Source organism: Rhineura floridana, chromosome 7, assembly GCF_030035675.1.
Source record: "Rhineura floridana isolate rRhiFlo1 chromosome 7, rRhiFlo1.hap2, whole genome shotgun sequence".
In the NCBI taxonomy this organism is placed as follows: domain Eukaryota; kingdom Metazoa; phylum Chordata; class Lepidosauria; order Squamata; family Rhineuridae; genus Rhineura; species Rhineura floridana.
The window spans coordinates 145,907,038-145,921,334 of NC_084486.1; the positions used below are offsets into that span (position 1 = coordinate 145,907,038).

Below are 14,297 nucleotides of genomic sequence, written 5' to 3' on the forward strand. Positions count from 1 at the left end.
ACCATACATGTACCCTGGACTTCAGGAAAGCCAATTTTAATAAACTCAGAACAATGATAAGTAAGGTTCCATGGCAAGTGGCCCTAATGAGAAAAGGAGTTCAAGATGGGTGGGAGTTTCTAAAAGAGGAAATACTAAAGGCACAATGGCAAACAATTCCATCAAGAAAAAAAGGGGGAAGACAGCAGAACAAGCCAATGTGGCTTCACAGAAAACTTAGAGATGGCCTCAGAAGCTTAGAGATGACCTGAAAACAAAAAAGGACACATACAGGAAGTGGAAAGAAGGCCAGACCACAAAGGAAGAGTACAGAAAGGCATCATGGAATTGCAGGGATGGCATCAGGAAGGCTAAAGCTGAGAATGAGCTGAGATTAGTGAGAGATGCCAAAAGCAACAAAAAAGCTTTCTTCAGGGACATCCATAGTAAAAGACAGACAAAGGAAATGGTGGTACAGCTACTCAATGAGGATGGCAAAATGATGACAAAGAAAAGGTAGAAGTGCCTAGTTCCTACTTTGGCTCAATCTTCTCCCAAAAGAGGGTCTGGCAAATGCGAAGTTGAAGGGGCAGGATTGCAGCTTGAAATTGATATACAAATGGTCAAGGAATACCTAATCACTTGTAGAGTTCAAATCTCCAGGGCCGGATGAACTGCATCCTAGAGTATTGAAGGAACTAGCTGAAGAACTCTCGGGAGCACTGTCTATTATCTTTGCAAAATGGTGGAGAACTGGTGAAGTGCCGGATGACTGTAGCAGGGCTAATGTTGTCCTTGCCTTCAAAAAGGGCAAAACAAGAGGAACCTGGGAACTACAGACCAGTCAGCCTGACATCAATCCCTGGGAAAATTCTGGAGCAGATGATAAAGAAGTCAGTCAGTAAGCACCTTGAAAACACTGCAGTAACTACTAGAAGCCTACACAGATTTATCAAGAACAAATCCTACCAAACTAATCTTATCTCATTTTGGATAACTGATTGGATAACCTCCCTGGTAGTATTATGCTGTGGACATAATATATCTCGGCTTCAGCAAAACTTTTGACAAAGTGTCCCATGCTATTCTGATTAGCAGACTAGCTAAATGTGGGCTGGCTGGAACAACTATCAGGTGGATCCACAGTTGGCTCCAGAATCGTACTCAACAGGTGCTTATCAATGGTTCCTTCTCAAATTGGGGGAAGGTAACAAGCAGAGTACCACAGGGCTTGGTCCTGGGCCCAGTGCTCTTCAATATTTTCATTAATGACTTGGATGAGGAGGTGCAGTGAATGCTTATCAAATCTGCAGATGATACAAAATTGGGAGGGATAGCTAATATCTTGGAAGACAGAAACAAAATTCAAACGGAACTTGATAGGCTGGAGCATTGGGCTGAAAACAACACAATGAAATTTAACGGGGATAAGTGCAAAGTTCTACACCAAGGAAAAAGAAACCAAATGCACAGTTATAAGATGGGAGATACTAGGCTCAGCAATACTACATGTAAGAAGGATCTTGGGATTGTTGTTGATTTCAAGCTGAATATGAGCCAACAGTGTGATGTGGCTGCAAAAAAGGCAAATGCTACTTTAGGCTGCATTAACAGAAGTATATGTTTCCCTCTGTTTAGCACTGGTTAGGCCTTATCTTGAGTATGGTGTCCACTTCTGGACACCACACTTTAAGAAGGATGCAGACAAACTGGAGTGGGTTCAGAGGAGGGGATTAGAAACAAAGCCCTGTGAGGAGAGACTGAAAGAATTGGGCATGTTTAGCCTTTTTTTTTTTTTTTTTTCCAATAATTTTTATTCAGATTTTCATAAAACATACAAGACGAAATCATAAAACATTCAAAGACAAAAAACAAAATCAAAAATAGTTAAACAAAAAGAAAAAAGGAAAAAAAAAACAAAAATAAAAAATAAAGAGTAAAATATTGACTTCCCATTTGTCAAAGATCAAATCAGTTATAAGTCTATAATATATAACAATCCTGTCTCTTAAGTCATATTATAAAATCACTTTCCTCCAGTAGTTATCTTACTTAATCATCAAATCTCATAAACATTACTTTATTCTTTCCACAAAAAGTCAAAGAGAGGTTTCAATTCTTTAAGAAATATATCTATCAATTTTTTTTTCCAGATAAGCATATCGATTAATCCATCTCATTACTAATTATGATAATCTTATTGTCATAACCATAGTCAAAATAAACATTTCAATTAATCCATCACATCAGAATCTGTTAGGTTCAGTAATTTCAGTAGCCATTGTTCTATTATCCCTATTAGTTCCATTTTCCATCTTCCATCTTCAGTAGTCTTGTTAAGTCCAGTAATTTCAGTATCCAATCTTCCATTATCAGTATTCCATAATAATCTTGCTGTCAAAGCCATAGTCATATAGTAAGAGTCTGATGGGAATTACCTCTATCCCAAATATTTTCTTGCCATCCATTTTGAATAGGTTGCTGAAATACTGCTGTAAAATCATATCTCTGTTCTTTTTTTCAAAATACACTGGGTCATCTCTTGAAAATTTTTCCATTGTCACATGGCTGCAGTTAATTCCATAGATTTTCTCTATATTGGGCTCCATCACATCATTCCAGTCCAGAAGATTATCCATGCCATTGATAACTTTATCTCTAGAATCTTCATTAATTTCTTCAGAGATAACATTGAGTTCCAAACAATAGATTTTATTTCTAAAGTCCATAGACTCCAAATCTTGTTCCTGTTCCACGTTTGTTCCAATCTCCGGGATCTCCTCTCTCACAGGGACCCCTGTTCCAGTCTCCAGGGTCTCCTCTCTCACAGGGACCCCTGTTCCAGTCTCCAGGGTCTCCTCTCTCACAAGGACCCCTATGTCTTTAATCTCCTGTGTCTCCAAACAATAGATTTTGTTTCTAAAGTCCATAGACTCCAAATCTTTTTCCTGTTCCACGTTTGTTCCAATCTCCGGGGTCTCCTCTCTCACAGGGACCCCTTCCAGGGTCTCCTCTCTCACAGGGACCCCTTCCAGGGTCACCTCTCTCACAGGGACCCCTATATCTTTAATCTCCTGCTTCATTTTACTCAATTCAATTTTCAGCTCCTTACAACCCTGTCGCAGGTTTTGTTTCGTTATCTCAATCTCATCCATTATTTTCTGAAACATAGTTATTTCCAAATTCTCAGCCACTTTCTTAATTGCCATTTTAAAAGAAAAATATAGGAAAACCACTTCTTATTTCAGCAACAATTGGGTTAATACTCCAAACTTGGTGACATCACAGTATAAACAGAGCAGACAGCCTTATCTCTCCATGCTTAAGTAAACAAAATGCAGTTCCCAGGATCGAAACAATTAATGGCGGTCGTCAGGAAACAGATTCGTCAAAATAAAATAGACCAAAAAGAGAGTAGTCTCAGACAATATAATATTCTTCAAAATAAAAATCTGGAATAGAAATCCCTCTTCTGTGTATATCTTTAGAATGCAAATCCAGGACAGCTTTTTGCAACAAAAACAGAGATAAGCTATTAATTAGTGAGTAGCAGAGAGAAGTTATGGCTCCCCAGTGAGATGTCAAAAACCGATCAATCTGGCAAATCTCTTTTAAACAGCAACAATTTAAGTCAAGTAAAAGAAAAATATAGAAAGAAGGGTGCTTGCCTGTTAGTGCGTTCTCTCTTAGAAGATAAGATGAACGTTCGCTTTATCAGATAGAGCTTGTTGTTGAAAATCCGTCCCACCTTCGTCGGCTGGACCTCGTCCCATAAATTAATGGGATCTGGTCGTCCCAACAAAAATAGGCTTTGAGGTTAATCTCTTCGTTTCTCCCTACCCGGGAGAAGTTTAATCAGTCAAAAAAAAAAAAAAATCTGACTGATATATCTGAATAAGCTTCTTTTGAGGCAGGAGCCCGTCTCAAAAGCAGGCACAGGCTAAGTCACCCTTCCCGGAAGTCCGGGCATGTTTAGCCTTGAGAAGAGAAGAATGAGGGGAGATGTGATAGCACTGTTCAAGTACTTGAAAGGTTTTCACACAGAGGAGGACCAGGTCAGATCTCTTCTCGATCATCCCAGAGTGCAGGACATGGAATAATGGGCTCAAGCCTGATTTCAGCTGAACATCAGGAAAAACTTCCGAACTGTTACAGCAGCCTTTCCCAACCAGTGTGCCTCCAGATGTTGTTGGACCAAAACTCCATCAGCCTCAGCCAGCATTGCCAATGGCCAGGAAAGATGGGAATTGTGGTCCAACAATGTCTGGAGGCACACTGGTTGGGAAAGGCTGTGTTAGAGCATTATGACAATGGAACCAATTACCTAGGGAGGTGGTGGGCTCTCCAACAGTGGAGGCCTTCAAGAGGCAGCTGGAGAGGTACCTGTCGGGTATGCTTTGAGCTGGATTCCTGCATTGAGCAGGGGGTTGGACTTGATGGCCTTATAGGACCCTTCCAACTCTATTATTCTTTTCTACAATTCTATGAAACAGTTGGAAGGTACACGAATGTGGCTAGTACTTTTGCATATTATGTCTGATGAGAAACTGACTGCCCTCTCCCTCTTTTTGAGATCATACAGCCCATATATGGAGTCAAACCACTGGCCAGGCACTGTCCATCTTGACTTCCAGCAGCATTGCCAGGTCTCAGGCAGGAACTCTGCCCAATTCTGTCAGCTGAAATCCTTTAAGTGGAGATGCTGAGGATTAAACCTGGGACATTCAGCATGCAAAGCTTATGACTCTATCCTCATGGCCTCCTTCTTCTAAGGCAGTATACCATTTAGAGATGGGTGAGAGTTCTGCTGAAATCAGACTTCGGACTTGATTATTTAAAAACCTGCAGGTCTGCAAAGAAAGTAGACTGATCCTGAATGCTTTGGATTTCCCCTTCCCTCCCCCAACACTGGATTTTTTTAAAAAAAGTATTGAATATTGTTGTCTTTCCTATTTAAAGGGTTAATGTTACAGAGATTAATAGGGAATCTTAGAGTGAATTACCCTCGTTAAAGAGGTGCTCTAGGATTCCCTTTTAATCTCTAGTATTAACCCTCTAAATGCTGTACTTCCACTAGGCATGTTGCTTTAAAAGGGAGAGGAGGGCTGCAAGCTTTGCCAGCTGCTATGGTAATACCGCACGTTAAGCTAGCTGTGGCCTGGCCTGGCAGGAGAGCAAAGGTTTGGAAGGAAGGTTGGAGGAGGAAGTTGAAAAGGCAGGTAAGGTGAGTCTAAGGGACAGTGCCGCAGCCCAAGAGGAACAAGTAAGCCACTCCTAGAGTGAGGTGCTTGGGAAGCTAAAAGTTGCAAGCAGGCAAGGAAAGAGCAGGCAGACATGGCATCGAGTGCCTAAGGGGAAGCCACCACTGCCTGACAGAAAGCCAAGAAGACTATGGAACCAGGGGAAATTTCCCACCCAAGGGAGGAGGAAGAAAGGTTGGGGCAGGGGCAGGCCTGAGAACAGAAACCCAAAGAGATGCAGAGAGCTGTATGACACATATTTCTGGTTCCTATTAGAGCCCCTTCATATCAGATTGAAACAAATCAGAAGTTTACAAAAACAAAGCAAGTCTGGATGGAATTGTTTGACGGAAAGCGAGCAGATCTGGCCCAGCTAGTGGATCCCAATCCTAATAACTATTGAACTTTGCTGAATAATTATTGAACTTTGGATAAACAGTGAACTGAGCTCTCTTTGGGATAAAGATGAAGGGTGTGGTTTGATAAGCAACCAAGCCCAATGCCTCCCTCCCTTGACTTAGGTTGTCGACCTGGAAATTCTGCAGCCTTCACCCATACAAGATGGCTGCAAGACTTATGCCTTTTTCACCACCACCACCCTCTGGGGTTTGGCACAGCATCACAGAGCACCTGATGGCTTAAAAAATACAACTCTCTTTCAATCCCACAATGAGGCAACCGTCCTGCAGGAGGTCTGCTGAAATAGAAGGGAGCCCAGAAAAAACAGCTGCTCCAGCCTGTTCTCCCTCCTTTTCCATCCCTCTCCATTTCTTCCTGTTTTCCCTGCTATTGTTGGACTTGGCAGCTGCTGGTTTTGTCCATGGGGCTTCACAAGGGAGTGGATGTGGGATGGAGATCAGCTTTCCTAGGACTTTTCCAAAGTACTATGTATCATGGTGGTACTGTACCAGCGATCAATGCCGTATGCATTCAGTCTTTACTCATATTGCTTTCAGGACTCAAATCGTTCTAAACATGCTGATATAGTTTTGCTTTTGGCTTTCTATTTCGTAGGGGTCAGTTGCTTGTGACTTGTGGCCAAAGCAAGGTCCTTCCTAGTGCCTGCCCAGAGTTGAAAATGGAGATAGCAGGGGTTATAGCAGTGGGGCCACTTTGGGTGGCAGCAAGGGATCCCCTACCTACCAACCCAAATTCCTTAAGAGTCAAAATTAGTTGTTGACTGTGGTAACTGTCAAATGGAGATTGATCATTTGCTGCCTTTCCCTTCTTTCCTCTGCAGTAGATTGTGGGTGCTTGGAGGAGCAGCTGGCAAGAATGGAACTCTTCATTTTCTTCACCAGTCTGCTGCGAGTGTTCAACTTCCAGCTGCCAGAAGGGGTGAAAAAATTCAGCCAACAGCATAGGGTGGGGCTAACAATATATCCTCATTCCTATAAAGTCTGTGCTGTTCCCCGTAGCAAGGCATCCTAAACTGTCAACACAGTTAAAGTGCTCTGTTCATTACCATAAATATATCCCTCATTCCTCCTCAGTTAATTCCACATTATATCTTGATTTGCTCAGTTCACTCTATCAGAATTCAACCCACTTGCCTAATATAATTCTTCCTTGTTTGCGATTAACAGTGCACAATTTTTCGGTACTGATTTCTTGCAGTATAAAAATTGTGCTTTTTAGAGAGCACAAAGAAGTCTTATTTACTGAATAAACTTGTTAGCGTTGTTTATTTTCTCATATCATAGCGTGCTGTGTATTCTCTATTAAGTGGTGAATTGAATGGTTAACAGGGATATTTGTATGCTGAGAAATCAGTAGCAGAGTTTCTTGTGGATCTGTCTGGAATTGTGATAAGTGAAGATGAGGAAAAAAAAGTAGCAGAGTGCTCAGTGGGGTCACTAGGGTTGGTGTCACCCGGTGTGGTAACTCATGGTGTCACCCCCATGGACCTCCTCCCATACCAGACCATACAGAATCCTTAGTAATGTTTTTTGTACTAATGTTACTCGTAAATCGTAATTCCCATATATCACTGAATGTAATGGCAATAGTAGTGACATAAACAACTAGCAAAATTAAAATTACACCTTTAAATTACAATATCATATGCACAGCCCAAATTCTTGCTCTTATCACTAATGGGAGTTAATTATCTTGCATATGCCCATAGTAAATTTTCAGATACTTTCAGACCCTCAGCAATTTTCAAGTGGTCTATGTAGAAGAAAAGTTTGGGAACCCCTGGAATAAGACATCTGTTTATGTCCCTATGCTGCTCTCACTCCTCATTTAGGTGCCTGGGATGCATGCGTGTGGACATACCTCCTTACAATTATGGAAAGTGATTCTTAATAATAAGTCTCCAGACACAAAGTTATATAGGTATTTATCAGTTGTTTAGTAGAAAATTCAGAAGTGCAGAGTCCCTTCATGATAGTTGCAGCCACATACACCCTTTTTTGCTCCTGGATTAAGAATGAGATCTTTGTTAACGCATTCTCTTACAACAACAAACATCTCTAGGAGCCAATCAGCATGTAAGTGGAGAGCATTAGCAACTGAGAAGAGTCTTCTCAGTGGCTGACTCACCTCCTTTCACTCTGATTGGCTCCAATCAGCAGGAAAGGCAAGGAAGCATATTAGAAGACTCTTCTCAGTGACTAACACACTCCCTTTTCATGCTGACTGTAGGATGCTTGGAGACATAGGGACCCTGCTCCCAAAAACGCAGAAGGACTAAGACCCCCTGGGCGACTACCCTCCTGGTGCTTATGGACATGACCATAATATATTTTGTGGCGTGCAAGTTCAATATTATTTCTTAAATGTGTTTAGGATTACACTGATGGCATTCCCAAATATGTACTTTCACACAGACTTTGGTTTTCCATAACACAATGTTTGTCCAAGCCTCCACACCTGGGGGGGGGCACTACTTGCACACCCCTTCCATAAGCACATCAAAGTTGGATACACACCTGAACCAAGACCCAGACAAAAGGGCACTCAAAACAAAAAGGCAATTACAGTGGCTGAGTAGATCTTGTACAGTGGTTATACTGACTGGGCAGCCACTGTCCTTCATATTTTACAAAATATTTTTTCCTATACACAAGATTAAATTTCTGTGTATGAAAAAGTAATGTATGAAGTGGTCTCAATAGTGAGAAAAGTAAACAAGTGAATGGTGATCCAAATGTTTTCCATTCTCACGTTATGAAGCTAGCTGCCAGATGATGTATCACCTTCCCTACGCGTGCAGCGTAGACTGAAAAAACAGCACCCAAGCCACCATTCAATATGTGCATGTGTTCTTTCCAACATGAATCTACAGGTCTCAAAAAGTAACGTGTGACAAAGTCCTCAACCACCTTATAACATGCCTCAAACATGGTCTCTTGTTCTACCAGCATGCCTTCACACCATCACTTTGCCAAAACATAAGGATAGCTAAATTGCTTTTAGGGAGGTTCACAATTATGATTTCCTATTTATTTAATCTAAAAATTTTAAAATACATAAAAACAGCCAGGGGAAGATATTGGAGAAATATAAAATAAATACAAATAAAAAGGGGGGGGGAGGTGAAGAGACCTTAAATGTGTTACCATCTCAGCCTATCCTCTCCTCAGAATGAAAACAACGGAGAACCATGACCACCCCCAGGAAGAAGGTCACACTTAGAATGTAGAGGAAAAAATGATCTACAACCATAGTGTGAAATCAAATACTTATTGGGACACTGTATGAAGAAATATTTATATAAACATGACTCTCAAATATGTTTATGAATTACACAATCTGTAAATATATTTATAGTGCAATCCAATGTTTGTTTACTCAGAAGCAAGTCCCAATGTATTCAATGCACGTTTGGGATTCAAGCTAGGCCTGGAAAGTTGAAACAAAGAAGACGGCAAATGCAAATGGACACCATCATTAGTCATCGATGGTCCAGGAATTATGGGAACTGGGAGTCCAGTAACCCTCTGGAGGACCCATAAATGCCCTGCCCGTTCTCTACCACAGGAGTTCCCAAGCTGTGGTCTGTGAGCTTCATTTAGCTGCTCCGCATATGAAATACTCATACTGATTTTAAATTGTATTTTATTGCTTCTTTTTGTTTGCATTTTCTTGTCTTACAATTCTATATGCAGTTCCAGGAATGGAAATTGTAATACAAGAAAATACAACATGGGAAGCAACACAAACATATTTAAAAATTCATGCAAAATGTAACACTGCGCATCACAATGGCTACAACAGGCAGAAAAAGTTGTTTGGCCCTGCAAGAGATCCTAAGAAGAGCATGCCTCTAGGATCAGGGCCCTCTGGGATCAGGGCCCTCTGGCCTGGTCTTGAAATGAGAAGTCCTCAGCAGGTTTCCTTGGGAGCAAGCCCCTCTGAGCGCAGTGGGGTCTATTCCCGTGAAAGCCTGCCTAGGATGACGGCCTAACTTGGGTGCAGCGAGCAGAATGTTGCACCATTTGAGCTGAGAGAGAGAAAGGAATTCTCTATAGCCAACATGGCACCCGCCTGATGATTTTGGACTTAAACTCCCATCATCCCCTTTCCCTAGCTGAGGCAGAGGGGAGTTGGAGCCCCACAACACCTAGAGGGCACCAAGTTGGCTACCCCTTATATACTGCTTGGATGTATCCCTGCAGTCCTCCAGATGCTGCCAAGTCCCAGCAGCCGGCCTGGCCAAGGGTGAGGAATGATGGCGATTGGAGTCTAGCAACATCTGGACCTATACAGGTTCCTATATATAGGATTGCATCGCATTGAAGGCCGCCTTATACTGCGTTTGACCATTGGTCCATACAGCTCAGTAATACCTGCACTGACTGGCAACGGCTCCCCAAGGTTTCAGGCAGGGAGGCTCTCCCAGACCAACCTGGAGATGCTGCCAGGACTGAACCTTTGGCATGCAAAGCAGATGCAGCTGCCGCCGAGGTCTGGGGTTAATCGACCGCTCTGATCCGAAATGCTTGCTTCACGGAGTTGAGGCTCATGCCTGCGAAGCTGGTTGGATGGCAGCGCTTCTCCAGGCAGTCTCGGCCCTTCCTTGCCAAGCTGCCGGAGGCCCCCAAGTGTCCCCCCCTTCTGAGCTGGGCAGTTCCAGCCCGGAGAAGCCAGCGGCATTGTCCCTCGCTGCCATCCATCGGTCTGTCCATCCTCTGCCAGCCCCGGGAAGGGGGGGAACCAATGCAGCATTTCCTGGCTGGCTGCTTGGCCGGCCACCCCTCCTGCTGCTGCCGAGAGGGGCGAGGGGGAGGTGGCGGCGGCGGCGCTTGCACTGCAGCTTCCGGCCAGGCTCTGGTAGCAGCTAGGAGGAGCCAGCAGGGCAGCTCTCCGCCTGCCTGCCCTGCTTCCCGGCAGTGCCTGGGGGGGTGGCTCGTGGTGTCACCCCCCATCTTGGTGTCACCTGGTGCGGCCTACACCTGCCGCACTGCCTTAGTGACGCCCCTGAGAGTGCTGATGGTATCTGAAAATGATGTGAAATTAGAAAGCTTTATTTGCATGACAAATGAAGTGTGAGGCTTAAAACACACTGAGCTTCATGTGCGCCACTGTTCATTCAGAATGAAAATAGAGAGGCATTTCTCATGTGAATGAACAGTCTGACTAATACAGTGTTTCCTTTCATACTAGTCTCTTACACAGTCCATTCGTTTGATGACAAGCAGCAACAGATGTGAGATGTTCAGTGCCAGCAATCTCCCACAGCTTCTGGGTCAGCTTAGTCACAAACCCAGGGCCTTGATCTGAAAGCAGTCCTAGGGCAACCCCAGTGAGAAAACAGTTCCAACAAAGCCTTAGCACTGCTTGCGGCAGTAATGCTAGACAGAGGAACAGCTTCTGCAAAGCGAGTGGCATAGTCCGCATGTCAAGATAAAGTGTTTTCCCATGTGTGTGAGGGAGGCTGTGAAGGTTCTCCCTCCTGCTCCTCGTCTGGTGTCATCGTCAAGTCTGGTGGCTGCTCGAACTCGCTCTCTCCTCCTGTTCCCAAGCCTTTCCCCGGCTCCAGGAGTAGTTAACTGTCTTCCTCATTACTGCTCCAAGCAGTCTTATTGTCCCCAACTACCGACTGAGACCTAGTCTTAGGTATGATTCTCACTACCCAAAACAAAGAATCTTTGTGACAGAAGTCTCTCTTTAAACCATTACGAATTTTGCCAAATGCACTTATTTCAACAATGTGTTCACCAGGAGAAAACGATGGCCTCGAATCCCCAAAGCTGCCAACATGTCATGAACCTGTCCTAAACCAGATGCAGTTTGTCCCAGGACTGGACTCCCAAACCCAGGGCAACTGATCCTGGCAAGTATTCACCTTGTCAGGGCTGAGTAAACCACAACACCCAGCAAGGTAGGTAGACTGTCACCAGGCTTGAAGTATAAAAGCAACCATTAGGACAGATAAAGTCCATTCCTGTTGCCATGCCATTAATTCCCTGTAATAACAGCAATATAATTTAAAAGCGTACAGACATCTGCAAATTTCAAGGACTTCGCCAATATAAAGTTAATCATAGAATCATAGAGTTGGAAGGGGCCTTGTAGGCCATCGAGTCCAACCCCCTGCTCACCGCAGGAAATCCACAGCTAGAGTATCTCCCGCAGATAGCTGTCCAGCCTCTGCTTGAAGACATCCAGCGAAGGGGATCCCACCACCTCCCTAGGCAGTCGGTTCCATTGCCGAACTGCCCTTACTGTCAAGAAGTTCCTTCTAATGTCCAATCTGAATCTACGCTCCTGCAACTTAAAACCATTAGACCTAGTCCTACCCTCTGGGGCAGCAGAGAACAAATTTGTACCCTCCTCTATGTGACAGCCCTTCAGGTACTTAAAGAGTGCAATCATGTCACCCCTCAGCCTTCTCTTCACCAGACTGAACATGCCAAGTTCCTTCAACCTTTCCTCATAAGACTTGTTCTCCATACCGGCTATCATCCTCTTTGCCCTCTTCTGAACCTGCTCTAACTTGTCTATATCTTTCTTAAAATGAGGCGCCCAGAACTGAACGCAGTATACCAGATGAGGCCTGACCAATGCAGAATATAGTGGGACTATTACTTCCCTCGACCTGGAAACTATAAATAATAATAATAATAATAATAAATTTTATTTGTTGGTCGCCTATCTGTCCAGGTTAATGGACACTCTAGGCAACTTACAATAATAAAGAGCAATACATAATATACAATATACAAAACAAAACACAATCATAATCAATTTAAAACCAAGTTCCAGTTAAAACATCATAAAAATTAAACCTCCCCAATCCCATAGGCCTGCCTGAATAGCCAGGTTTTTAAGGCTCGGCGGAAACCCATCAGGGAGGGAGCATGTCGGAGATCAAAAGGAAGGGAATTCCAGAGGGTGGGGGCCACAATTGAGAATGCCCTCTCTCTGGTCCGCACCAGCCTAGCTGTTTTAACCGGTGGGACCGAGAGAAGGTCTTGTGAGGCTGATCTTGTCAGGTGGCATAATTGGTGATTCTGGAGGCGCTCCTTCAGATAGACTGGGCCGAAACTGTATAGGGTCTTAAAGGTCAACACCAACACCTTGAATTGGGCCCAGTAGACAACTGGTAACCAGTGAAGATCTATTAACACTGGAGTGATGTGATCACGGCGACGGCTGTGCTTGATCAAGTGCACCGCCACATTCTGTACCAGCTATAACTTCCAGACCGTTTTCAGGGGTAACCCCACATAGAGCGCATTACAGTAGTCTAAGCGAGAGGAGACCAGGGCATGTATCACTCGTGGGAGCAGATGAACAGGAAGGTAGGGTCGCAGCCTCTGTATCAGATGTAATTGATACCAAGCTGCCCGACTTACTGCCGAGACCTGAGCCTCCATGGACAGCTGGGAGTCAAGAATGACCCCGAGACTGCGGACCTGGTCCTTCAGGGGTAATCTCACCCCATTAAGCATCAGGTCCGTAATACCCAACCTTCCTCTGTCTCCCACGAGCAACACCTCGGTCTTGTCGGGATTCAGCTTCAGCCTGTTCTCTCCCATCCATCCACTTACGGATTCCAGGCACTTGGACATGGTATTCACAGCCAACTCTGGTGAGGACTTAAATGAGAGATAGAGCTGAGTGTCATCTGCATATTGGTGACACTTCAGCCCAAAACTCCTGATGATGGCCCCCAGCGGTTTCACATAGATGTTGAACAGCATGGGAGAGAGGATAGAACCCTGTGGTACTCCACAATTAAGAGGCTAAGGGTCTGAAACCTCATCTCCCAAAGCTACCCGTTGGTGCCTATCTGAGAGATAGGAATGGAACCACTGTAAAACAGTGCCCCCTATTCCCAATCCCTCTAGGCGATCCAAAAGGATACTGTGGTCAACGGTATCGAAAGCTGCTGAGAGATCTAGGAGGACGAGGAAGGTATATTCTCCCCTATCCAACGCCCTCCTCATATCATCCACCAGGGCGACCAAGGCTGTTTCATTTTCAACTTGCGATCCACTACAATTCCAAGGTCCTTCTCACACGCACTACTGCTAAGCTGGGTATTTCCCATCCTGTACCCATGCATTTTGTTTTTGTGGCCTAAATGCAGAATCCTGCATTTGTCTTTATTGAATGTCATTTTATTAATTTCAGCCCAATTTCCTAGTCCATCCAGGTCCCTTTGGATTTTATTCCTGTCTTCCATTGTGTTAGCTATCCCTCCCAGTTTCGTATCATCCGCAAACTTCATAAGGCTTCCCTCCACCCCATCATCTAAGTCATTGATAAAAATGTTGAAGAGTATCGGCCCCAGGACAGAACCCTGTGGCACTCCACTCGAAACCTCCTTCCAGTCCGAAGCAGAGCCACCGACGACCACTCTTTGAGTACGGTTTTCCAACCAGTTGTGAATCCACCTGACAGTATTTCCATGTAGTCCGCATTTGACGAGTTTGCTAATCAAAAGGTCGTGGGGGACTTTGTCAAAAGCTTTGCTGAAATCTAGATAGATGACATCTACAGCATTTCCACCATCTACTAGGCTAGTGACCCGATCAAAAAAAGAGATGAGATTAGTTTGACAGGATTTTTTCTTGACAAACCCATGCTGGCTCCTACTAATCACAGCATTGTCATCTAGAT

The 14,297-nt window shown here is 44.0% G+C and overlaps 1 protein-coding gene across 1 annotated transcript in view; it reads left to right on the forward strand.

The window, feature by feature from the left end:
- LOC133389581 (cytochrome P450 2J4-like) overlaps positions 1-6,803 on the forward strand; it is a 30,916-nt gene extending 24,113 nt beyond the window's left edge. Inside the window, exon 10 of the mRNA XM_061637520.1 lies at positions 6,460-6,803. Coding sequence (XP_061493504.1) covers positions 6,460-6,650 — 191 coding nt within the window. The 3' untranslated portion in view covers positions 6,651-6,803. The remainder of the gene's footprint in view (positions 1-6,459) is intronic.
- The last annotated feature ends 7,494 nt before the right edge of the window (positions 6,804-14,297 follow it).